Source organism: Geospiza fortis, unplaced genomic scaffold (assembly GCF_000277835.1).
Source record: "Geospiza fortis unplaced genomic scaffold, GeoFor_1.0 scaffold157, whole genome shotgun sequence".
NCBI classification, from domain to species: Eukaryota; Metazoa; Chordata; class Aves; order Passeriformes; family Thraupidae; genus Geospiza; species Geospiza fortis.
The window spans coordinates 5,374,946-5,400,588 of NW_005054314.1; the positions used below are offsets into that span (position 1 = coordinate 5,374,946).

General features: G+C 40.5%; 1 protein-coding gene across 1 annotated transcript in view; it reads right to left on the minus strand.

Moving 5' to 3' along the window:
- The window catches only part of AFF2 (AF4/FMR2 family member 2), a 239,960-nt gene that overhangs the window by 135,479 nt on the left and 78,838 nt on the right, over positions 1-25,643 (minus strand). The window contains exon 3 of the mRNA XM_031056018.1: positions 11,582-11,626. Coding sequence (XP_030911878.1) covers positions 11,582-11,626 — 45 coding nt within the window. The remainder of the gene's footprint in view (positions 1-11,581; positions 11,627-25,643) is intronic.

Genomic DNA, 25,643 nt, shown 5'->3' on the forward strand with positions numbered 1-25,643 from the left:
CACTACACTACTTCTTTTCCCACAGGAAAATCAATGAATAGGACACAAAAGACACAGCACTGAAATGCTGTAAATTCAGTGCTCCAGCATTTAAACATCGGATCTCTACGTTACTAGATGATGACATGTATTGTCTTTTTCGCTTCTAGATGGCCCAAAAGGAATAGCAAACTGTTCATTAGTAATAGTTTATCAGGGATTGTGTGAGCAATTTGGAACAAACTTGGAGCAAGCCCAAGAAAAGACCACCCAGCAGACCCATGGCTGCCTAGTTAGCTCCAAGCAGTGCTGGAGTGACACAGCTCCAGCTGGTGTCAAACACTGACAACTACCAGCTACCAAGCAAAGATGAACTGGAGTAAACATGTCAAAGGATGGTGGGGGATTTTTTGGGATTTTTTTTTTTTTAAGTATGAAGTGCAATGTATTATTATGTTCAAGCAACTACCAAAAGTTGTTGATCTCGCTTTGCTGGAGACACACAAAGGCTGGATGCAATAACATGGCATTCTTTTTGAAGGGTAACTTGTGTTGTAAGTGAAAGATGCTAGAAAACGACAATGCTGCTGCAAAGTAGACAGAATGATACATTTAGTTAAATTCCCAGTCTAAGCCTTTTCAAAGAACACAAGCAGTTAGTGCAACATTCCTTAGGGCTCCTGTATCCTTTCAAACATGATCGCTTTCTTGTAGTTTACACTTATCATATTAAGAAAAATGGTAATGAGAAGATCATGACAACCTCTTTTAAAAGAAACAATGACTCAATTGCCAAGGAAAAAAAGGAGTGATAACTATTTTCATGGAAAGAAGCCTCCAGTGAACGCCTCACTGTTGAAACTATGTTCTTTGTTTTTGTCTGAAACTCAGGAATGACAAGGGGCTGCTCTTCAAAAAAATTCTAAGCACCAGTTTTCATTTGATTGGTACATTACTTTTTCAGATAACTGGCAGTTCAGACCTCTTGTTGAAAAGATTACGGACTCAAGAGGCTGGAAATGATAAAATACTGGAATAAGTGGGAAGGGATTAATTGGCTTAATTTTAAAAAAAAATTAAAAAATCAAGTCACTACTGGGAATGTGCTTACAAACCAAACATGAAGTGTTTTTATCCTAAAGCTCAGAAGAGTATTTTTAAAGGTTACTGTACCTTGGTGTACGCAACATTTTCTTTAGTAGGATATACTCATGGCAAAGAAATTAACGGACTACAAAGCCCAAAGGGGCTTTTAACACTCAATGCTTGTTCAATAAATGCCATCAGAAGATCTCAAAGCATCCCTCACAACAGATCAGTACCTGCCATTTTCTAGCTTGGCTCCAGAGGTGACATTTGGCCCACACTTTAAACCCCTCAATCAGCCCACAGCAAACACAAAGAATACAACTCTGCCCATTTTTTTTCCATGCCATTCGGCTATGCTCTTATGGGTTCATGTTGCTCCTGTTTCAGCCTGCAAAATACCAGTAGGTATTTCCACCTCCCCAACAATATTTGCTTACACATTGAACGGAAATTTCGGAACAGAGAAAACATTTAAACAAGAGCTGTAGAGAGTTGATAACAGGTTTCTAATGACAGCCACACCAAGCCCTGCCCCCAGGAGCTCTGCAAGGCCATGCAGGGACACTTTCAGCAGGTAGAACACACAGGGTAGGCAGAATATAGAAAAAACAGATCTGGGCACTTGGGTCAGACCTTCAGATTCCTGTTTGGAGACAGCTTTTCTCTCCTTCCTCTGAACAATGGTCAACAAACACCTCAAGGCCCTGAAGAAATCCAATCATCTTCATTCTAATGCTAGAACCTGACATTTTCTTCAGCTGACTTCTGCAAGGCTGGGTGCCTGCTTTTTTATGACTGCTTTTAAATCAAAAAGAAATGTGAGAAATTCATTAAGGAAAAAAAAAAGAAAAAAATTACAAAAACCATTCTGGTCAGGTTTTCCAGTTATCCAAAGAAATTGTTACACCCTTGACAAATCAATGTGGCAGGATCTACTGGCTAATTAAACAAATGTGACAATTTTACTGTGACAATTTGAAAACACTCAAAAGTGCCACCTATCCACAGTGTGCATCCTTCTCAAATGTATATTAAAACCTGTGTAGTGTAATAAGAAATTGAAAGGAACTTACATATTCAATAAAAACACAATTATAAGCATAATTTGAAATGTACAGCTAAAATAGATTGGAAGGTCATAAGGCTTCTCAGAACATTAAATTCAATGACACTTTCTTTAAAGAAATGTTAGAAATTCAGATAAGCCACAGTATGTAGCATAATTTTAAATATCTGATAGAGCTTTGCTTTTGCCCAATTATCACACCAATAATTCCAGCTGAGGACATCAATGCATTTTGCTAACAACTAATTTAACTTTCAACAATGGCAGTGTGGGTGAGGTTCTATTTCACCATTTCACAGAAGGAGACACAGCAGAGCAAAGGAGCATCTCAAGGTTATTCAGGAAGATCAAATGTAGGATGTTTTATCTGAGTCTGTGTATTCAAGCATTTATTGAGAGGGTGTTCAAAGACATGAGAAGATGAACCATACCAGTCTTTCACTGGCAGATTTGAAGTGGTATATTCTGAAGACTGACAGCTGGAACAATCTCCACAGGTAAGAAGGAAGATGCCTTCAGAAAGAGCTCTGCTGACTATGGAGCATGACACAATGCACACAGCAAAGACATGAATTCTCCTCCCCAAAAGGCAGCTTCTAGAGCTATTCTCACTGCAGAATGTGGAACAACTTGAACTTAAGACAGATGATGATCACAAGATGGCCTGACCACATCAGGCTCCTTCCACAAACCTCATGGGGGCTGGCAAGTCTGACTATGTGTCACCATATGACTCTCCCCAAGGAAAAGTCCACCTGCTTGTCCAAGTGGTCTCTCAGGAGGAAATAAAATAAGTTTTGGTCCATACATCAGTTGGTATCTGCATTCTTGCCTTAAGAAGTTAAGAGTAGCTTCAGTTAAACTCAGACCTCAGTGCATTATGAAAATGGCAAAGCATTCCTGGTCACTGCTGTAACAGAACACTTCCACCCATCTCCGAGCCCAACAATGGGATTCACAGTTGAAACTTCAGGTTTGCTCCAGGTTTCAACTTTGTCCTGTACTCTTTACTTTTCCTCAAGGAGCTCAAAGCAGTAAAGCATCAAAAGGTGTAACATGCAGGTGTAGATAAAGCATAAAGAAGGAATCTGAGCATGCCTCAAGTACCTGGTGTCTTTTTGATCCATCACTTTAATTTCCCTAGTCCTTTCCTTACACGTTTCTTTTAACCATCAATTATTTTTTTATTGTCATAGCCAGAAACTTCAGAGGGGAATTTCAAAAATGTAAGCTCTTGAAACTGTTTCTTAAGGTTTGTTTAGTTACATCTCCCAGTCCAGTCTTCCCTTGGACACTACAAGTGTCCTAGTCCTTTCCTAGTCTGTTTCTCTTGACTAATTGTGATTAGACTAAGTTATCCTTCATGGACCCCATGAGCCTCCTCAGCAGTGCTGACTTATGGGGAAGCTTTCTACCAGGATTTAAATCATGCAACACTTGCCCTCAGGGCTGCAAAAATGGAGCTCTTCCCATTTGTGAGAGAAAGAGCCACAGAAGATGTTACAGACATTTCAAACCAGAATTGTTTCCAAAGCATGCATTCATTTCAGAAAGCCTAACATAATTTTAATATGTTTTCAATGCCTTCATTTTGTGCCGAAAGCAATTTGTAATGTAGACTACACATTCTTAATCTATTTAAATGAAAGGTAACATTGCTAGCAGTTTAAACACTCAGTGCCCATATTTACCATGTTTCACTTTGACAGGACAAGATGAAATAACAAAAATGATTAATCTGAGACCAGAGAAATATTCTACTACCTGTATCTCAAAACAAGACTAGATTTTTTGCTTAATGCTCTGTCAGTAAGCTGTGTAAGTGGAGTATGGGAGCTTCAGATGGCTTTTCTGCTTGGCCACACTGCAGACTGTCATTTTGGAATCAACAGCAGTACTCCAGGACAGACACACAATAGGCTCTGGAGTTCTTAATCATGTTTTTATACAACATAAACTCATGAGCCCACAAGGTCCTTAGGAGACGATAGCTGGTACAACTAGAGCCAAACACTGTAACACCACAGTGGTGTTTAACATTTTCCACCCAGTTCAGCACTTGGGGCCTTTTTCTGTTCATGGGAGCATACAAAAGGTCAGAGTTGATCTGACATGCCAGATTCCTTGGGTCTGTTTTCTTTCACACTTTCACTCCAAGATAAGGGAATTACTCTTTAGTTACAAGGATGAAAAAGGATGGGAATTCAGGTCCCACGGGTCTCCAAATTGGGAGTAGGAATCTTAGTTTTATGACATTCTCCACTCAACTACAAGACTCCACCAAATTGTTTTCCCACATTTTTCATCTCTTTCACTTATTTCTGGAACTGCAAAACTTAGTGGTATTTGAAAAAAATAATATATAAAATAATGAATGTTTTTAAGTTCTGCAGAGAGTGCATTCAATCTTCCCCAAGAGCTGCAAAACTTACTATCTTTTCCTCTAAGAGAATAACTTTGTTTCAATTACTTTCTTGTTTGATCTGTCTTTAAAACAATTACTTTGTAGAGTCTCATAAAAAGTAATTATTTTTATCATAACAGAGTACTTAATCAGAGTGAGGATGCTGAACATGTAACATTGCAATACATGGTGGATGGTTTCTGAGCTGACTTCAGTGAGGGAGAGAAATTAGAAATGGTTGTTTTGGTGAAAAGAGATGCTGAAGAGGCTGGAAAACAAACTTCACTCCTTCACTGGTAGTCATTCACTTACTATTTATCATGGGAGTACTTTGTTTCTCTTCAGGAGCAGCAATACATGTCCAAACTCTTGTGATGTCAGCTCACTTTACAGTAATTTTAGTAGCAATGGTAAATCTGGCAATGATGGCAGAATTATATCATACTACTGAAATCAGCAATATTTCAATTTGGCAGTACAAAAATATGTGTTAAAATATTATGGTAAAGGAGCTAAGAAAACAGAATTGAATAGTGAGTTTGAAACAGGTGCACAGTAATCTTTCTCTCTTTTCCTGAATACCTTTTGTAATCTTTTTTTATTGTTACAGTGTAGACAGGCTGCAATAGACCCACATAATGATCAGATTTTACATTTCAAAGTTCTTTGCTAAATAATTTATTTAATACTGCTATGAAAATAAAACCTTTATTTGATAAATGTGCCTGCAAGCTGGAATCAGACCTTGCTTGTCTGTCCTGACAAAGGTCTAATCTTTTGCTGCATTACATCTTGAAGAGGCATTTATCCCTGTAACAGGCAGGTGCAGAACACCAGCTTTCGAGCACAGGAAACTCTGCACACCCACGCGCATTTGTCAGAGCAGACAGCCAACCTTTCCTCCCTGTCACCTCCCCAGCAGCACAGCCTGCCTTGCCTCCAGCTGGCAGCACCAAGCAGATTTATGCTATAGATCTACACCACAAGTGTAGATCACCTCAGATGTAACCTGTGCAATCCAGCCGTGCAATGGGGACCCACAAACAACCAAGCACTGGGCATCGACTCACCAACTTCCCACCCTGCCAGCCTGAGGGCAGCTCTGAGATTTACACATGAGGCACCCCCAAGTTAAAGCCGGCAGCTTTGGGATAGTGCTCCTCAAGTGCTTCTCTCATAGGTGCCACCATAATGTTGTCACTGTAAAGGTGAATGGCCAAAAATGTGCATAATCCTTTTCTGCCAAGGTCAGGGGCAGCACATGGGGGCCAAGGGTGTGCTCTGGGCTGGGAAGACCTAAGGCTGCCTTTTCCAGCTCCCAAAGAGCCTTCTGCACTCTAAGCTTACACCAAGCTGTCCTCAAATGACTCCAACTACTGATGTCACCCTGCCTGTGTGCATTCTGGACAGTGCACAAAATGCTGGGAAAAGGATTCCTTCAGCCTTCCTGGAATTGCTGCTGAATGCAACAACTGTGGTGATAATGTTTGTGGTGATACTGAGACCAAAGTTGAGCTGGTCACCTACCAAACCAGGAAGGAGCTGTTCTCAAGGAAATATTCAGCATTTCCATTTTCTGGAGTGAGACCAAATCTGGAGATGTGCTCATGAGAACAAAGAACAGGTCTCTACCTTTATGTATACCTAAAGTAATGCAGAGGTAACTCTTTTTTTTATTTTATAACAGCAGCAGCAACGTAAGTGGAACTGCTGCCAATTTATACCACTGTGGGAGGAAGAAGAATTCAATGAACTCAAATGAGATCAGAGGTCAGTGGAATTACCCCTTGATTTATATTGATGTGAGAGCAGAAACTGGTTCTGCCTCCATTGAGAAAATGCTGATAAAAAGCTTGAAAATGCAATGGCTTAGAAATTGCTAAGAAATTAATTGTTTTTATCCATCCAAATCTTTGTGTACATAAGCAAAGTCTGAAGGGAAAAAAACAACTCTCAAAGCAGGCTATTACCCGTTCCTTGCATGCTTTCAAAGGCTGCACGCCAGAGCAGGGACAAAGGCCACAGATCCACATTTACACTTGGGTTAACTTTTCAATCCATTTTTTCATTTCAATAGAAATAATAAATCACCTTATCCAGGAGAAAGAAGCAGCTTGACACAAAACATACGGTGCTGGGCTATTTTTATAGCACACCTAAGATGTATAGGGATTCATTTATTTACTCAGCTATTTAAAAGTGGCTACTCTTACTCATTCTCTGGACAGCTAAATGCCAGGTTGCTAAGTTACTGTTACTTGACATCATCTCCTCCCCAACGTGTTCCCACATTTGACAGGTTCACATGATTTACTAGGCCAGTCAGCTCGTTATTCACTTGTCCAGTGACGTCTGGATAATCATTTTAAATTCACATCATGTCCTCCCCAGCAAGCCCCCAGACTCCACATGAAAATATTTAAACTACCCGTCAGCTACTAAGTGCATTTGTAACCACACTGGACAGCGTACCTGTATTTTTCAAATTACAATTATTATAATTAGGTTTAGCATAATTCTTCAATGTTGTTTGTATTTTAGAAGAGAAAACAATTACTGAGGGGCAAATAATGGGCTGTATCTGTTACAGTCTAATTTTGCTATGTGAACAGCTCACTTCAGCTGAGGGTGAGACATATTAAATCCGTTAGAGCTTTCAATTGGCATGAGGAAGGTAATCCTACACATAATTTGCAGAGTCAAGGGCATTTTCACCTGCTGATCAATTTACATATTCTCCCATGTCATTAGACAGGAGCTAGTCATCAGAAGACGACCATACAAATTACAGACTTTGCTCATTTAACTCCAGTCATTTTTACACTTATTACCATCTGAACTATATTTGGGATCTGTTTTGCTTGCAGACTGGAAAGCTTCTAATTAGTATCACAGCTGTCCACATACCATCAGAAGTCCATCTAGTTACTTGATGCCTTCCTACTGTGAATATGCACGTACAAGAATTCTTTTGTTCCTCTAAGCAGGGACGGATTTGCAGACAGCGGAGCCTGCCTGGGTGGTTACGATACAGCCACGAGAGCTGCAGCCCTGGGTTATGTCCAACTGATTGCCTGAACACCCAACCCAAATTTCCAATTTACACTCCAAGTCCTCCCGAACATGTAGTTAAAAAAAATTCCTTTCTCTCCCGTGCGGTGTTGTGCGCTTATCAACTCTTTAGCTAGGGCAAACCAAGGCTAAAGAAGATCCCTTCTGTGCTCTCCACAGGCAGGAAAAGGATCACTGCTTTTCACCCTCAGTGTCACCTACACACCTCCTTTCCCTGGGCCAGCACATGGCTCACATCACAGGCAGTGACAGCAAGGCACACTGATGGAAAGCATTGGTACAAGTGGCACAAGTAACAGCTTTGGAGACTGGTTGTAAATGTCAGCTCTCCCGCCCCATCTGCACTTTGGATCACAACATTTCAATGAACTCATTTTTCAATGGATGCACATAGCAAGTGACAACTTAATTTAAATCTATATTAACAAAATGTGAATTACACAGACGTACTTTTAATTGCCTGTCTTCCATATTATCCACACTTTCAAAACCATTGCATTTGTTGGAAAAAACAATCCCAACCAATTTTGGAACAGAAAAAAGTGTAGACCACCAGGTATTTGCCTTTATCTTTCAGTTTGGTATTAGCAGCTTGTATTAAATGCAATCTGTGCTATCATTACTGTTTGGCCTTAGTTGCATAAGAGACAATGATGATGATTACTATTATTATTTTTTATTATTATTTTTCACAACCTTCTCAGCCATCCTGGTTAGAAAAGTAAAATCAGCAGGAGACTGGTCTGCCATTAACCTTTGGCTGTAGTATTGGGAACAGTCCTTAAAGCATTTACACAAGATGACATAAGTAGCTAAGTGTTTCAGGAAATCTAAAGGACTGTGAAATTTTGTCTCTGAAGACTCAGGGGTCTGAATGAAGTCAAGACCTTTCTCCTCACTTTGTTGAAAATTTTAGAATATAAATTCAATTAAACCTTTTTTTTCCAAGACGGAAAAAAAAAAAAGCAGAAGACAGATTAAGAATTACAAACCTCTACAATTACAGAAACCATTAATCAAGTTCAGCTTGAAAAAAGAGCTGTGTAAAATCAGAGGTCACAGATCTTTTCAGGACTACCTCTTCCTTGGAAAGTCTAGCAAAGAAACCCTCGAGAGTTACTGTGTCTTTCTGAGGGATGGAACTGAATTAATTCCCCAACTTAAAAAAACAAAACAAATCAAAACCAGAAAAAAAATGCAAAATTCAAGGTATGCATTGCTCCAAGGGTGAGTGCCAGGCAGAGCACCCTTCCCCAGCCCTTTCGGGAGCAGACAGCAGACACAGCCCAGAGCAGAAACTGCCAGGGCTTGCCAATGGTTTGGTTGGACAAAATACACAATAACAGCCAATTGCCCACTTTTGGGGCTTGACTGTCTTGGAATCCTTTGTGTTTACCTCTGTAACATCCCTGACAGGACAGAAAAGTGAATAACATGGTGTTTTCACTGAGAGAAGCTGCCATGAGGGAGCTGAGACCCACACTCCCAAAAGTTCATCAGAGCCTATGTAAAATGGCCCTGAAAGGCCAAGAAGTATCTGTCAGGGCTGGAAACTTAATCCAGATTCTCAAAGTGCAAATTTCTGCTGAAACCAAGGGTCATTCTTTCATCTGGAGCAGCCAGCCTGAATCTTCTGACACAGTTTCCATGGGGAGCCCAAAGACTGTATTTTGACCACTGCTGGGCATCACATTCTCTTATTTTCTCTCCATTGCCTGTCAAGTAGAACATGATACCCTGCATGCAGTCAAAACACATTTCCTGCTAGCTTGTTCTGCAGCATAAATTTGGGAAGAACAAAGTAAAACACTGACAAAACCCAGGTACTTCTAGCACCAGGTGTGCTTCAGCACCACATGTGGCTGGAATCCTGAGCTGCTGCCCTGGGGGCATCCAGCTGGGGCTGGGGTCTGCTGGGTCTTTGCTGAACAGTCCCAAAGCAGCTCAGGGTTGCTGTGCTCACACAGGCTGGGCTGTGCAGCCCAGTGCAGGGAGGTTACAAAGGCTGAAGGCAGCCTGTGGGTGCCCAGAACAACCCAATGCCATGCCAAGGGCACAAAGCCCCTGGGAAGCAGCAGCAAATCTCCCTCCTGCCCATGGAGGGGAGTACCCTGGGGGAACCATGGCTGAGGCCCATGTGCCAAGACTGTATGTGCACCCCAGCACAGGTGTCATGTGCTCCAGGTGCCTTCTGGCCATGCCAGTGGCTATGCTGACAGGTTTACTCCAGGATGGGCATGAGGGATGCCTCTGGGCACCTGCAGCCATAGTCCAGAAGGATCTGCTGGTTTGTATTCCTTCTTCACAGGCCCATTACATGTCCTTGTAAGAGAGAGCCCCAGAGACATGGAATCCTGCTAAATCCCTGCTCTGTCCACCCCAAGAGTGCCCCCAAGTTCAATGGCCCACTGGTGGCAGGAGTGGGGACTCTGCAGGTCATCCCCATTCTCTAAAGGCAACAGAAAATCCTGCTCCAATCTCAACAGGTTTCAGAAGGAAGCCCAGCATATTGTGCTTGTTTGTTGACTCAAATCCCGACATAGGAAATAGGGTCACCATCTTGATTAGAAAAAAGACATTTCTGCTTCCTGTGATTTATACGCGCTGTTCCCACATTAAAAGTGTCACCTGGATGACTGATCCCTGAAATTCACCCCATCACATTTTCTTTTGATACCTTTTACTGAAAACAACTGCTTTCCCCAGCCAACAAGTCATTCATTCCAAATATAGTAATGAACCTAATTGAAATATATAAACGGAAGAAGACATTTTAAATGTACCAAGTACTTTGCAGAGCCCTTCAACATTTTCTTTGCTTTTCCTCCCTTAGTGTTCTGTAGGTAATAAACCTCTGCTCACTTTGAAGGTTGAAAGTAAATATTATTTATTTCCTTGCATAATTGCTCCTGGGTGCTCATGCAGGATCCTCTCCCTCACAGCAGGTCTGCAGGAGCACGCCTGCCGGCTGCCTCAACACACTTCTGCAGCAACACTGCCACCCCATAAGGACATCTAGAGCAGCCCAAGATAATGTGTGTACAGAAACCAGGAGCAAGTTTTCCAAGCTATTTAACTCTGAATTGCAATGAATAGTGAGAAGCTTATTTTATTTTTAAGCAAGTCTTTGCAAACAAGCTGGCATGACTGTTACACATGATTTCAGGTCTGGGTAGGTCTGCAGCACTAACTCCAGTAGCAAGGACATGGCTGGCACAAACTCCCACTGAAATTTTAATCCCTTCTACACCAAAAATCAGCTGGTTGGCTGGCAATCCCAGGCAGGTAGCTCTGATGGATGGGAAACTCAACCCATGAGGAGAAAAACTTAAATCTGAGAGAGGGACTGGTGGGTTGCAAAACCGCCCCCCGGCAAATCTCACTGCCAACAGGGAACCCCAAAGTTGGGGTGTCTGAGGAAAAGCCCATCTTACACTTAGAGTAAGGCATACAACTTGTGCACACTCCCTTTTTCTTATTACATGATCTTGTTGCAATTAAGCCATTCTTAGTTTGGAGTTGCAATTTTCTGTATTCAACCACTGACCAAAGATCACAGAAAAAAACATGTCTGTAAGTCTTTAACAAAACCATGAATGATGAGCAATTGTAGTCTAGAGGAAGGAGGAAGGCTGTAGGTCAGCTTGTGAGTAGAAGAATTAAGGCAACTGCACCTCAGGGTAGGAGAGAAATGCGTCTTGGATAGACTCAGAGACTGAGAGCTTGAAAAGAACAGGAACATGTGTAAATCCTGACTGAAACAAGCTGGCAGATGCAGAGTCTTAGGTGAACTGATCTCACTAAGGAGTACCCTGGGCCTACCCCCTGTCTGTGTCTCTTAATACAGACCCACTGATATGTTATTATTTAACTACAGTGTTAAAGACAGCCCTATAAACCCTCTCCTTGGAAGATGAAAATAACAGCACTACAATTATACAGGAGATAAAAAAGCAAAGGGTATTACTTACCCGCAGTATTTCTTCCACACAGCTGGAGTCATTGGGAAGGGCAACCTAGGTTTAAAGAAAAAAAAAGAAATGTTTAGTCAGGTGCTGGATGCAAAGTTCAACCACACAGGTGAACAGCTAACAAGCAACAGCCTCTGTTTGAAGACTGCTGTATCCATGCTTGCTGCCTACCAAATTTTCCAGTTCAGATCAACATAAATCATCAGCAGGACCCATTTTGTCAAAACTTTTTTTTTTCTTCCACGCTGCTTTGTGTTCCTAATGGCACTTTTGAAGCAATAAAGTACTCTGATTTCCTCACAGTTGAGAACTGGCAGTGGAATTGCCTGAAACTTCTGTAATTGAAGAAGATCCCACTGTTACTCCTATCGGCAGCCTTCAGAGAGAGGGCGAGGTTTGCTTTAACTTGCCACATGCTGCAGAGAAGGACAGAGGTGATAACAGGAGAAAGCTGTTATCATCAACTATCTTATCCTACAGCTTAATAGGCTAACAGCCCAGACAGCTCTTAAAACTTAAATATATACTGTAGTAAAATACTGGTTGGACTGTAAGGGTGGTTGCTGATTTTGTTGTCCCTCACTCCATCAGCCTGTTGCAGGTTCAGTGTCCTCTGCAGCCTGCACAGCACACAGGTATCCACCTCGAGAGGCCTGACAGCTGCTCCTTCCCCCCTTAGAAAGATTCAATTCATCTCTGCACCCAACCACACCCACACATACACAGAGTGATGCTGCTAATATATTCCACTTGAAAATACTTGTTAAATAGTACTGACAGCATTTGCCACAATCCCTCATTCTAAGGATATGAAAGTGCACAAAACCTTTAAATACGTGAACAATTACAGAAACAACAGGCAGGTGTGACCTGTATGTGCAGCCACTCTGTGGCACTTGCAGAGAGCTGTGGTGGGCTCTTATCATGGGGTAAAGCACGAGAGGAAGAGACAATATTCAGGAAGGGACCAAAGCACAGGTAAGTCCTTTGTGCCATAAATATTCAGTGAGACTTTTCTGTCTGGTTCTTCTACCTTATTGCCCCTAGTAACCAGTTTGGTGAAAGACAGTCATGACTAAACTTAATCCCTGTCATCCTAATCTGCTATAGAGCTTGACCAGAGCACTGACCATGGCCTTCTGCCTGCATTTCAGCCAGCTCTAAGCTTCATGGATAAATCCACACAGCTACAGAAGTCAAAGACCACAGAGACCTCTTAGATCACCAAGCTCATGCTCTGCTTATGTACCAGATTTTCCCCATATCTTCTAGTACTATGGCTAATCTGACCCAAAAACTGTAGGGGAATGGGTCTCCCACTCCTTCCCTTAATGAAATTTGGAGTGTTGTAAACTACTTGGTACTTTCTTTATAATGGTTAAAAATTTTGTTTTCAGTGTCAACTCAGCTTTTCTGTAGAGCTCTTCTCACTACTAGAAGTAATTAATTACTTCCCTTCACATTTACACCATACACATACATGCACTTTTCTCAAATGCTGTATGCTCATTTTTTACCTTCTTTCCTGATAAACCAGATTTTCCTCCCCTTTGGCTTATTTCATCACTGTTCTCTGAATTCCCAACAGTTCATCAGTATCTTGGTAAAGGATTTACCCAAGTGAATATGACTACGCCACAGGGATATTAGTGATTTTTATCTATTATAGATTATAATATTCCACAATATCACCTTAAAACTGTCAAACAACCAAAAAAAAAGAGCCTTACCTTTTGTCCCCAGTTTCTACTCAGCTCAAATTACCTAACAAGCCTGGCTGAGAACTGCCCATGTGTGGGCAGCATGAACTGCAACAGGCATGCAGTCCACCCTTAAATGACAGGACTTGGACTTGATGGGACTTACTTCATCTCCCTACTTTCCACTTAAATTACTTTTTTCTCTATCAGTATTTTAAGTTCTCTGCTCCTCTGTATTTTCCATTCCTCATACCAGCTCCCCATTCAGTGAGGAATATGGTTAATCAAAAGGTTAGCAAGCAGGGGTATTGCTGCACTGTGCAGTGGGACAGAACACGTGTCTCCAATACATGCCTCATTTTTTTTCGTTGAAAACCTAATATGTTGGAATATGAGAAAACAAAACAGACAGTCCTCCAAAAAGCTCACAGAGAACACATCAACCGCAAAATTTCTCACCACAGAAACAGGAGCAGCCCGAAATCCAGCTGAGTGAGTCAGACTGGGAAGAGTGAGAGCAGCAGAGGTACAGAAGCTCTCTTTATTTAACACCCTTCCCTACCATTACACATGCCAGCTGTAATGGTTAGCCAAGGTACCACGAGTATTTCTTTGTTTAGAAAAGTGGTGACTGTGTCCCTCACTATTAATACAGGACAGAGCATGTTCTTGGTTGTCTCACAGCCCAATTCACAGCCCTGTTTAAGTTTATGTTACTTCAGAACTAATGATGATAATAACAGTAAACATACCATTTTACTTTAATAAAGCCCACTATATATTATGCAATTGTAACCAGCTTCTGCTGGCAGCACTTGCTAATAACTTTAAATGCTCATGCATCAATTTAATTGTGTTAATGGCAAAGAAGATTTTAATAGCTTGACAGAACTTTTGTTCCCTTTGGCATTGCTTTGTTTTGAATCATTGGTATTAAAGTAATGCAAGATGTCAAAGTGCTGTGATTGTCATATAGGGAGATCCAAGTAGAAGAGAGCACAAAGAGGAAAACATTTAGATTGATGCAAACATTAAAAGAATAATTATTACAACATGGCTATCAGAGAGAAGATCAATGTAAGAGTCTTTCAGTACATTACTATTAATGGATTTCTAAAGAAATGAGACCATTTTTCTAAATTCATGCTGCAGTTGCACATTCTAAGAGACTTGAAAGGCACAGATCTATTAGAAATTTAGAGTGTCTTGAAAAAAAAAAAAGAAAAAACAACCTCTCAACCTTTCAAAGTGTGAATTAAAAATTGCAAGTTTAATTGTCCATAAACACTCATGTTCAGCTAACAAGTGTGAGCGGGCCCACATGGCATACCATGGCATCCAAGCACAGATTCACTGGGACAGAATGAAACAGAGCAGATACAATATTCATCACTTCCCCAAGTGCTAGTGCTACAACAAATTGTTATTAGAACTGCCATTAATAAACTGCCACGATCCTCTTGTAGTTTAATCAAGATTGGACATTCATCCCATACTACTACTTTCCTAATCTAATAAAAATCAAGCATTTTAGGACCCATTATGTGATTCTCCATCCCCTCTCCCTCCTCTTCAGCTTTCATCACTAATCAGAGTCTAAAAAGGAGGGCACAGTTTGCACTTGTGCATGCTCTTGGTGCTTTTCTTCCTTTATGAGCAGCACGGCCTAGCTCAGCTGAAAGGACAGACTCCAGGAATTTGGCTTCTGCAAGACTGAGTGGTTGCAATTCACATCATGAGCTCTTCTCTCAGCCAGCAGTGCATTCACAAACCCCAGACTGAAGAACAGCACATAAGCTGCAGACAGACGTCCTGAGGTAATAAAACTTCAATCAAAGCAAGGAGATTTCACAACAGCTACATGCTACACTGAACTCATCTTCCAATTTCCTTTTAATCTGGCACACCTCTTCTGCATCAAAATGCTTCATGTTTACTTTTAAATATTGCTTGCTAAAAAAAAAAAGAAAAAAAGGAAAAAAGGAAAAAAGGAAAGGTCAGATGGTCAAATATTCCACCTAATACAAGCCAGCATTCTACAGCTTTCTTCACTTTTTGGTCTCACAGGAGAGAGGAGAGAGCTTAAATGATGTGGAACCAAAGGGTTTAATGTATGGCTTGGGTGGCTCAGTGCTGAACTTTAAAGGGAGAGAAGGAGGGCAGAAATCTAAGAGTGAGGGAATAGTAGCCTTTAATGTTGTACAGATCAAATGACATTGGGTGAATGGTTACAATATCTGATGAGTCACGTTGGTCTAACCTTCCATTTATTCATTCTACAGTTCCTTGACTACTCTTACCTCCTGGACAATTTATAACCTGCATGAGATCAGATTTTGTTTTCGTGGCACAGAAATATCATACAAAGACTCTTTTCCCTGTAATTTACATCCAACAGCAGATATTTTTCAGAAATGTTAGCAACACAATCTTCCAACAGACTTGTGAAAATAGTTCTGAAAATTCAAATGTAGTGCCATAAAGAAGAAATACACCATGAATAATGTCTGTGCCAGAAGTGACCAACTACATTTTCATCTGTATAAATTCTTCATGAACAATCCCCCTGGTTTTATTGACACACAATTGGCATTCAACAAGTAATCTCTTCTTCCTATCTTTGTTTCATTGGAATGGTAAGTGTAGCACGGAAAATGAATGTAGGAGTCCACTCATTTCTTGCACATGAGCACGTATGTGCTTATACATCAAGAGCTCAGCTTTCCTTGTCATCTCCTTTATCAAGGAATCCATTTTGACTCTGGGGAAATGAAGCTCGTGCTACTGTTTACTCCTTCAAACACAAATTGATTTTTCACTTGCCAGCATGAAAAGATCCTGTGCATGAGCCTTGATTGATCATTTCCAGTGTGCACCACACAGTGATATCAGGAAAACACTTAAAAAACCAGAAACAGCAAAAGGAGGACAGTCAGCAGAGGCCTTGTCCTCTGAGTGCCTTCAGCTCCTGCCAAGCTTCCCATTAACAGAGAGTGCTTGGTTTTTCTGATTTTTTTCTCATTGATACAAGTGGGAAATGGATGGGGCAGTACTAAGACTAGCAGAATTTCCAGATACAACATACTGGACTGGATGGTGTTTGAACATCCTCCCAACCTGTGTGAACCTATGGTTCAATTCTTGCAATACACCCATTACAAATCTGACAACATGCAGTACTTAACCTGCACTTGTCATACACACCCATGTCTTTCCAGCACCACCTTTACTTTGACTGCCATCCATATTTTCTTGCACACTCAGGCTTCATTTCTCCACTTTAATGCTCCCAACATTCCCCTCAGCTGCGATCTGACTACACATTTCTCCTCCTGAGAAGATTGTTCCATTTTTACTTCAAGTAAAGTTCACACCACTGCTCAGAGCCCACTGCCCAAACCTCCTTGGAATGTTTCACAGCTCATGATCCTGCTTCCTTTCTCAATACTATGTCCAAAAAGTGTCACTCATGTTAAAGACATATGGAATAGTTGCCAGTTAATCTCACCAGCTGGGAGGCTCTTGGCTCTTCCTTACTAACCTTAGTGAAAGTGTGTAAGAATGGAAGCAGCAAAAGAGCAAGGAATGAATATTGCAAGCTGACAGTAGGGTTTTCCTGGTGTATTTGATATTTGTGGGGATATTGCCAACATACTTTAGGGCTGTATGTTTGCATTTTAGAGGAAACTGAATGAAGTCAAACATGGTGGTATTAAAAGAAAAAAAAAAAACAACAAACAAGCCCAAAATTGCTCCCTTGGTATTAAAACACACACACGTGTTTTTCACAGGCTTATTCATTTCCAAGGGAGCCATTTGTGGGTCCTAAATAATGCATATGCACTGTTTTCTTTTAGTGTCTCCACCATCCTGGAACCAAAATACCATGAGAAGACTACATTTCCCATTATTTTAACCCCAGAAATATCTCCTGGGGCTTATTAAAATGTCTGTGGAAATAGATACTTTTCTCATATATAAAAAATTAGGAGAGAAAGAAAAACTATTGCCTAAAACAAAATACAGAACGCTGCTCCTCTGTTCTCCTTTTTTACAAATACTGCAGAAACTGTGTAAAATATGCATTTACTGGAGAACCTGAAAACACAAAAGAGTTTTAAGGAGTGAGTTAATTCATTTGTTGAGCAGCCTGGCCTGCAGTCAGAGCTGCTTGTCCAGTGGTGGCCAGAGAAGTTTATGCTTTTTCCCCCTAGTAAAGCACCTTATCTAGGAAAAACAACTTACTGGTGTGGTCCAAAACATGACTGAATCAGACTCACACTGATTTTAGTGACCTTCCCAAAAGGCCTCTAGCTCTGAAGCCAAAGCTGCCCACAACGGGTATCTTTAGCTTCATACAAAAGCCAGTGACTCTCGAATGCTCCTCTGCAAGAGCCAGACAGACCTGTGCAGTCACACCAGAGGGTGACCGACCTCACACTGAAAGGGATTCAGTTTCATCTCCCTACAAAGAACTCAGCTTACAATGACCTTTTTTACCAGTCTGAGCAAGCCCAGCTATATGTTTTCCCACTGAGCAAGCCCAATGTTTTTTCACTGGCATTTAGTTCTGCTACAGCAACTTTTAAACCAGACTGACCTGGATGTGACAATTATACTTTTCTTGTTCTTCCCAGTATGTGTTGAATTTAGTTCATTTTTTTCTTTTTTAATTTCTTTGGTGTTTTCTTTTAACAACACCATTTCAGTGTTGATCAGCATGAAGCAGTCTCCACGAAAGTACAATATGCTGATGCTCAATTTAAACTCAATGGTTCACCATTGTTTTCATGCAGTAAATTGCCAAACTCTATTAGAGAGGGAAGACTGATAAAGTGATCTCTTACTTCAAGGTCTCCAGGGAGTTTCTTAATGTAGGTAAAGCTGCACATTTTACTTATGGAATATTCTGAATGTAGTATTTTAGAAAATCACCATAGTGATAATACCAGAGTATCTGATAATGTCAATATTAAGCCAGGCCCCAACAAAAGTGACTTTTGCAGTACTTAATTTATGATCAAAACACTGGCTTGCAGAAAGGCTGTTACAACCATTTAATATTGGCAAAGAGCAAGGAAATTTGGAATGCCAAATTTCTTCTTCTTCCTTCCTCTCTTTCAGTTCCTTCTTCTCTTTTAACTTCAAGTACCTATTTACTTACATAAAATACACATTTTCTTATGTGCCTTAGCATTTTCACCTTATTCTGGAAAACATTACCTTATACATTTCCACTAAAGTGATGACAAAAGGTGCCCTGACCTAAAATGCCACCGTGCACTTGTCCACTTGAAACATCAAAGCCTGACTAACGCACTGTGCAACCCTCTGCTGCAGTGAGATATGTGGTGTGGCAGAAATAATGATCAAGTGTCTGTTTCTTGTCTTCCTTTTGCCAGTGTGAATGAAATTTAACTTCTCCTAAGACAATGAAACAGAATAAAAGGCACGAAGGGAGCTTGGCTTACAAGTCCACTTGCCCTCAGTTAGGGGGATGTAAATTAGACACCATATTTATTCTCAGCATAACCCCTTGAGCAGAACCTCTTGGAAATCATGCAAAATCCTTTACTGTACAGACACAGCTGTCTAAATTTAATATAAGTTGGAATTGGATCTCCTTTAAATCTATTTCACGTTAGTGGGATGTGGTGTCTGTTCCCAGTAGTGCCAGCACAAGAGCAGCATCAGGCAGGAGTTGTGTAAATTCCTGCTAAAATAGTATCAAAGTCACCAGGTCAGAGTGTGGCCTCGGCAATGGGACTAAAGCTTTCCTGATGCCAGTGAGGCTCCACCAGTGTAGTACCTGAAGTATTATTTGACCCCGGGAATTCAGACTGTAACATTTCTTTGGAGGTTTTAAAGAGGAACCTTCTTAAATGTGTCTTTACATCTGACAGCACCCCTACTGTGGCTACAAGGATGCAGTGGGTGGTTGTGTTGGTTACCTGTTTCCCTTCTGCCTTTTAAAGCAGGTATGAATGTCCTCACAGAAAAATGTACTCCTGGGTATAATTTGCACAGCAGCTCACACAGCTGCGAGGCCCATGCTGGGACCCAAACTAATTGCTCAGAGCTTGTTTGCAAATTAGTTGTTTTCATACATCCTTCCACCACAGTCACAACTTGCAAGCCATGACCTCAGACTGTCTTCAAAATAAAGGGCCAGAATTCAAAGGGCAAAGCAGGGCTGTTCCTGCTCTGAGGGAAACAAATGTATTTTGAAATATCTTAGGGTTTAAATACCAATCTGTTAGTATAACTGATCTACACAGATACATTTTTAACACAAATTTCAATCAAATAAATTATTATAGGAAATAAAAGCTATTTTCCTTTCATTAATACAAAGTAGTACAATTATTGAATATGTTTTTATTGTGATTGCATCCAGACTCAGACTACGTTAAGAGCCAGATCTTATGCTCATTAAATAGTAAGACACACAATTATCCCAACTGCCACTGAATGTCATGGTTATCTACAAAAGGGGAGTTAAATAACACTTTTTGGACAGTAAAGAACAAGGAAAATCTGATTTTGAATGGGGTCTTTATGGTCTCTCTTTTAGTTACATTTCTAATTAAAATGCTTTGATCTATTAATGCCAAGGGACACTGCTAAATGTATTCAATGCAGAAGTTGCATACTTTTCCTGAGCTCCCCAAATCTCTTAGATCTGTGTGCACTTATGCTGTGTGCAGTTAAACTGCTCACTAAAATGAAAAGATATCTAAGAATAACTCACTTCCATTAGATTTATAAATCACATTAATTAATTCTACATCTCCAGTGGTGTAGAGACCAAACTCTAATGTGAGATCTAATTAAAGAAAAGGGAAAAAAAATTGCAATTGAAACACAGAAGTAACTGTTTAGCCTCAAATTAATGAGGCGCTATGCTAAGCAAGAATGTCCATAAATCCCTAATGAGGATTTTAAACACATTAAAACTTCCTAATACAAAGTGTTTGCCTTCCTTTTATCCAATAACAAATAAGCCAATAATTTTCTGCCTCTAAATGACACTATTAACTGTCATGGCATGTTTTATTTGACAAACCCTCCATTCAAATACAGTAAAACCAATTAATTTGCCTGCTGTGAAATGTGTTTCTTGATAGCTTTTATGTGATTTTTCTTCTCAAAGAAATGTAAATAGGAAGTCAATGTAGGTGCCTGATTTTGCTTAAAAATACGATGCAATAACTATAGATTTTCTAGTCAGTTTGCATTTCAAATGAATTGAAAGATAACCTCCATTTTCAGGTCATCAATCACATAATGGTCTCCTGATAAGTAAACAGTTACAGAGTAATAGTTTTATTACCAGCGAAACGGCCCCATATTTGAGCTGTGATAGTTGCAAAATTACCACTTTGTTCCTTTATAAATAATGGTTTGCAGTGGGGCCACTTGGCCTCTGCCACCCCTGGCACCCACCACGGGCAACACAGACAGCCCTCTGAGTCCACACTACAATTAAACCACGCGTCTTGGAAGGGTGAAGATGGTGATGTACTACAGTTTTTTTTTGGTCAGAAAAATCTATAGAACAAATAAAAGATAATTCTGTGGTTTCAATGGTCCCCTGGGTCCCACTTAGCAGATCTCAACAGAGCAAAGCAAGACCATGTTACAACTGCCCCACATTAAGCAGTACCTGAATCTCTGAAACTCTTTGAAGGTTTTGCAGCTGGGAGGATGAGCCTGCTAAAAAGTACATGTTACATGTCAGAAACAGACTTTGGCTGTACCCACTCTAAGAACTGAAGGAAAAGCAGAGGCTAACACCCTGCTTTATGGAGCCTAACTGAATGCCAATTAATCTTTACAACATATGGACAGTCTCACCAGCTCTTGCACTGCATCACAATCACGTGGACACTGTTGTTTCTTTGCCTTGAGATGGAAACTCAAATGGAAAATTTCCAGTGCTGAACAGGACACAACCACTCATTTATTTAATCATCTGTAATGGATTACCAAGCAGAACTGTGTAATTTATGTAGCGTGCCATGACAGCTGATTTTCAATTTGCACTGTCCTGTGTGTGTGTTTCTTATTGAAACAAGCAAAGCAAATCTGGGACTGTGCTGGTGGAGCAGTGCCAAGGCTCCTGACACAAGAGGAGGGCTGGGGACAAGTGGGGTTGGGATGGATCAAAGGCAGCAAAGGTGCTCTGGAGCTCTCTCAGCCACTGTCCCCATAACTGAGACACAGCCCCAAGCCCACATTTGCTCCTTTTTCCCAACAGAAATTCCTGTCAGTATTGCTAAAATTTTTTTGCATAGTGACCTTTTCACAGGGATGTCTGGAGAAGCAATTTATGTTTATACATTATCATCATTCAAAATTATATAAGTATGTATTCAGATAAGAGAAAAATGCATTCTGCAAATATCTGTATTTTGCTCCTTAACCACAATCTTATTTAATAAGCTTAGGAATTGGATTGCAGCAGCTTCAAAAAAGTAAATTGAAGAGACCTCCTGCCCTGCCTCAACAGTGAGAAAAACATGGTCTTTCTATACTCTCAGCTAATAAAAATTCCCAAATTAAACTTTAAAAATATTTAAGTGAACTATCCTTGACACAGTGAAATATCAGGAAATCAATTTCCAGTTGATTGAAATCAAGCTTTTGTGCTTAAGGTACTGCATATTGTAACCTGCATTCTGCTCACTTTGCAAGTAGTGTTCCTGAAGGTTGAACTAAGCTCCAGCTCTCCCAAATGCAGCTGTCTGCATCTAATTTTGATCACAAAATGTAAATAAGAATACTTATATTTTTGAAAACAATCTGATATGATATCCCACATCAACAACTTTTACATCTACTTCTTAATCGAGACATTGAATTGGACTAAGACCACCTGACATTATTTCACTTCTGACCTTTTCAACTGTCAAAGCAGACAGATTTTTATCCTACAAGATTCGAGCCAAAGCCTCAAAGGTGCAGTGCCAGAGCATTAATCCATTTCACTAGACAGTCATTGAAATTATAATTGAAAGTTCAACTTACTTTAGCATTTTATGCTGAAATACTTCTGGCAGCCCAGGGCAGAAAGTCGAAATCTGGTTTCCAATGGAGACCATTTCCAATGGTTTTTAAATGCTGGCAGTGAAATTCCTTATTGTCAAAGAGATCAGCAGATGCCTGCTTCCATCAATTTACTTTCTGTGACTGCTGCTCACTTTAGGAAGTCTTTCTTTACCTAAGGTTGCTGACCTGCTGCCAAATCCTATCAGAAATGGTCTCGGAAAGACACTGATTTGTTAGGAGACTGGGGACACCCCAAGAAAAACCCCTACAGCAGCCAGGGCAGATCCCATCCCTCCATTTATTCTTACCAATGGCATAAGCAGAAAAACAAATCTGCACAAAAGACATGACAGAGGTCTGTAAGAGGTCCAAATTCAAGCTAAATAACCTGACCTATGTGCATCACACTATCAAGAGTACCTCCAGAACCTGAAGGATCACTAGACAGCTTTTCCTCTTCACTAAAAGGTGTCATAAAGGCAAAAGGAATCCAAAATTTTCAATCTGAACAGAACAGCACCATTTTAAGTAGTCAGTGGGCTGTGAATCCTTTGTTCTGGCATTCTGGTGCTGCCCAGAGGTCTTTGGCCAGGAACCTCCATATAAAGAGCAATTTTTTTATTCTTAGGCTAATCTCAAAAGCTATCTAAACAAGCATTTAAGTTAACTTAGAAGACATGTTTCATAAAACCTAAATGCTTTTTTTTCCTTAATTTTTGAAGTTGAGATTGACTAGTAATTCTTTATTGTAATTATGGCATCTTATCTAGAGGCTAAAAAGGCTTCCTGTCTGGGAGGAGGAAGGGAGAAAAGGGCACATGAGTTCTAATACCTGTTATGCAATGATGGGTCATTTTATCAATGCTTTCTAGACTACTGTTGTACTTGCTCTATAAATTCTACTGTCTTTATCTGCACAAGGCCCCTTAAATCCTTAGTGCCAGGATATGAACCCGTTAATTCAAAGCACTGAGAAATAATTCTGCAGCAATGCATGAGCAGTGGGAAGAAAGCCACATTTACAAGGGGTGTGCTGGGTCTCCTTGAGGCACAGCCATCTCAAGGCTTAGTTCTCAAAGTCACACCATTAAGGCAATGAGAAAACAGACCAGGGCAATGCAAATCTCACAGAGGGCACTGGAGACAAATATCAGAATTGCAAGGTACCTTTGGGACATAAGCAGTGACATTAGCAAACCTTCTGTACCCTTGTGAAGGGTGACTTGGCACTTCCTGCTTCAGCACCTTTAATTACTTTGCTGCTGCCAGCCTACCTGAGGTGTCTCCCACTCTGCACATGGGTATTTGTGTGCGTAACTGAGTGTGTATTTTCCTTTCCTTCTCCTTAGATCTCAGTGGCAAAGCTCACCTGTGGATCTCTGGGCTGCTGCTAGGGTTATTTCACACACAGTGTGATGCTCCTGCAGCACTTGGTGTCCAAGCCCTGAATGCAGCACAAGCAGCAATTGCTCTCTGGATCTGGGCTCTTACTCAGTTTCCTGCACTGCACTCAACCCACAAACTCTGTCAGTGATCCAATGCACAACTCTCATGCCTGCAACAGGATCAGGATATGAGTGCTTTAACACTGAACTTTCAAAGAAAACAGTTAATTTCAAACATTTCACAAAAATATTCTGACAGAATTTATTACAGTAAAAGATAAAAGAATTTTGAAGCCACAGAGAAAATTTGGGATTTTTCATTTTGCTAGATGCGTACTCCAGCTTTGGGTTAGTAATTAATGCTGCATTTCTATGTTTAGACATTTGGGGAAACAAAAGAAGCAACAGATAACTTGCCAACACCTAGATATAGCAGGAAACAGTGGCTTGGAGCTGCTGAGCAGGATGGTGTCATATAGGAGTGACATCTCCTGTATACAACTGGAGATTCCTGACTGCTGTAAATGTCAATCCTCAATAAATGGTTTGACCTTTTTTATCTATTATTTCCATTTTATGACTGAAATCAGGTCTGACACACAGAGAATTTCAGGGGAATAAAGGCAGCTTGGGGATGACTTTGCAGTCTCATGTCTCACATCACACCCCTGAAATGCATCATCTCCCCAGAAGGACAATGCTGTCTTGGTGCTTAAGCCCCAAAGACCTCCAGCATCTGTTTGCTGGCTGACCTAACAAGCCAATGAGCCCAATATCAGCATTCTCTGAAAGCCAAGGAGGTTTCTTTCAGTGGAACTGCTTAAAGCACATAGCAGCTTGATCTTGGAGAAGGTATTCTTCAGGCATTTAATTGAGATATTCCACGGGCAGTGTCACCTTCTGGGTGAACCCACTTCTGCACTGACTACAGAGAGAGGCCAGGGTCAGCACAGGGCTTAATTGGGGAGTCTCAGCTAAAGACTGAAAGTTAGGTGAATTAAAGATGGATCACAAACCCCACAACTGTGCAGCAGGCTTGTGTGCCAGGCTGAACTCACAGTGTAGAAATGGAAACAGATGGGGAATAAATTCCCCATCAGACAGTGACTTGGAGATCTGAATGTAAGACTGAGAGCCAACCACTCCTGTTAAGCCAGACAATGAGCAATTTGTTGCTTAATGATAATTTTGAATTGGAGGGAGGAAGGGAATTGCTTTGATTTGGACTTAAAACAATATTTTAAAAACGTTGCAGAAAGATAAAATTTTGACGTTATTTGATTATTAAAAAAAACCCCAAAAACAAAGAACAAAATGGAGGGGTTTCCTACTGATTTCAACCTGTTAAACCACTTCCATGAAGGAAACAAAACAAAAAAATGGCAGAAGCTCCGTAAAGAAACAATTCAGAATTTGTTTTAGTAAATATTAAAGCTAATTAAGAAAATGCCTAAATGTCTGTTCCTGATTGTCACAATTTCCTAGAATTTTTAAAACCCAATAAAATAAAACTATAGTAAAAGAAGCGGCAGCACTGCTAAATTTGATCTTTCAATGTAGAAACTCTGTCCCATAAGTTGCAGAGCTGCAAGGCTCAATTTCAGGCTTTCCTCACCAACAATTTTGCCAGTGGGATAACAGAAAATCCAGTTTCCCTTCCACATACAACTCAGTTTATTAAAATCACAGCATTGTCGCAGGGCTAAATGTGTGGGTGGTGTTTTGTCACAAATGCTTCTGTTTGTGTGCAACCAGCAAGCTCAACAAAATGAAATGGAAGAAATTCTCAGATATTATCAAATTGCCAGATTTTTCTCTTTGGCTTTTTCAGAGAACAGCTCTGCTTTAACTGGATGAAGAGAAAAAGCTTTTGTATCTGAAATGGCCAGAAGAGAGAAGGAGCTGGCAGAATGATGTCTTCCTAGG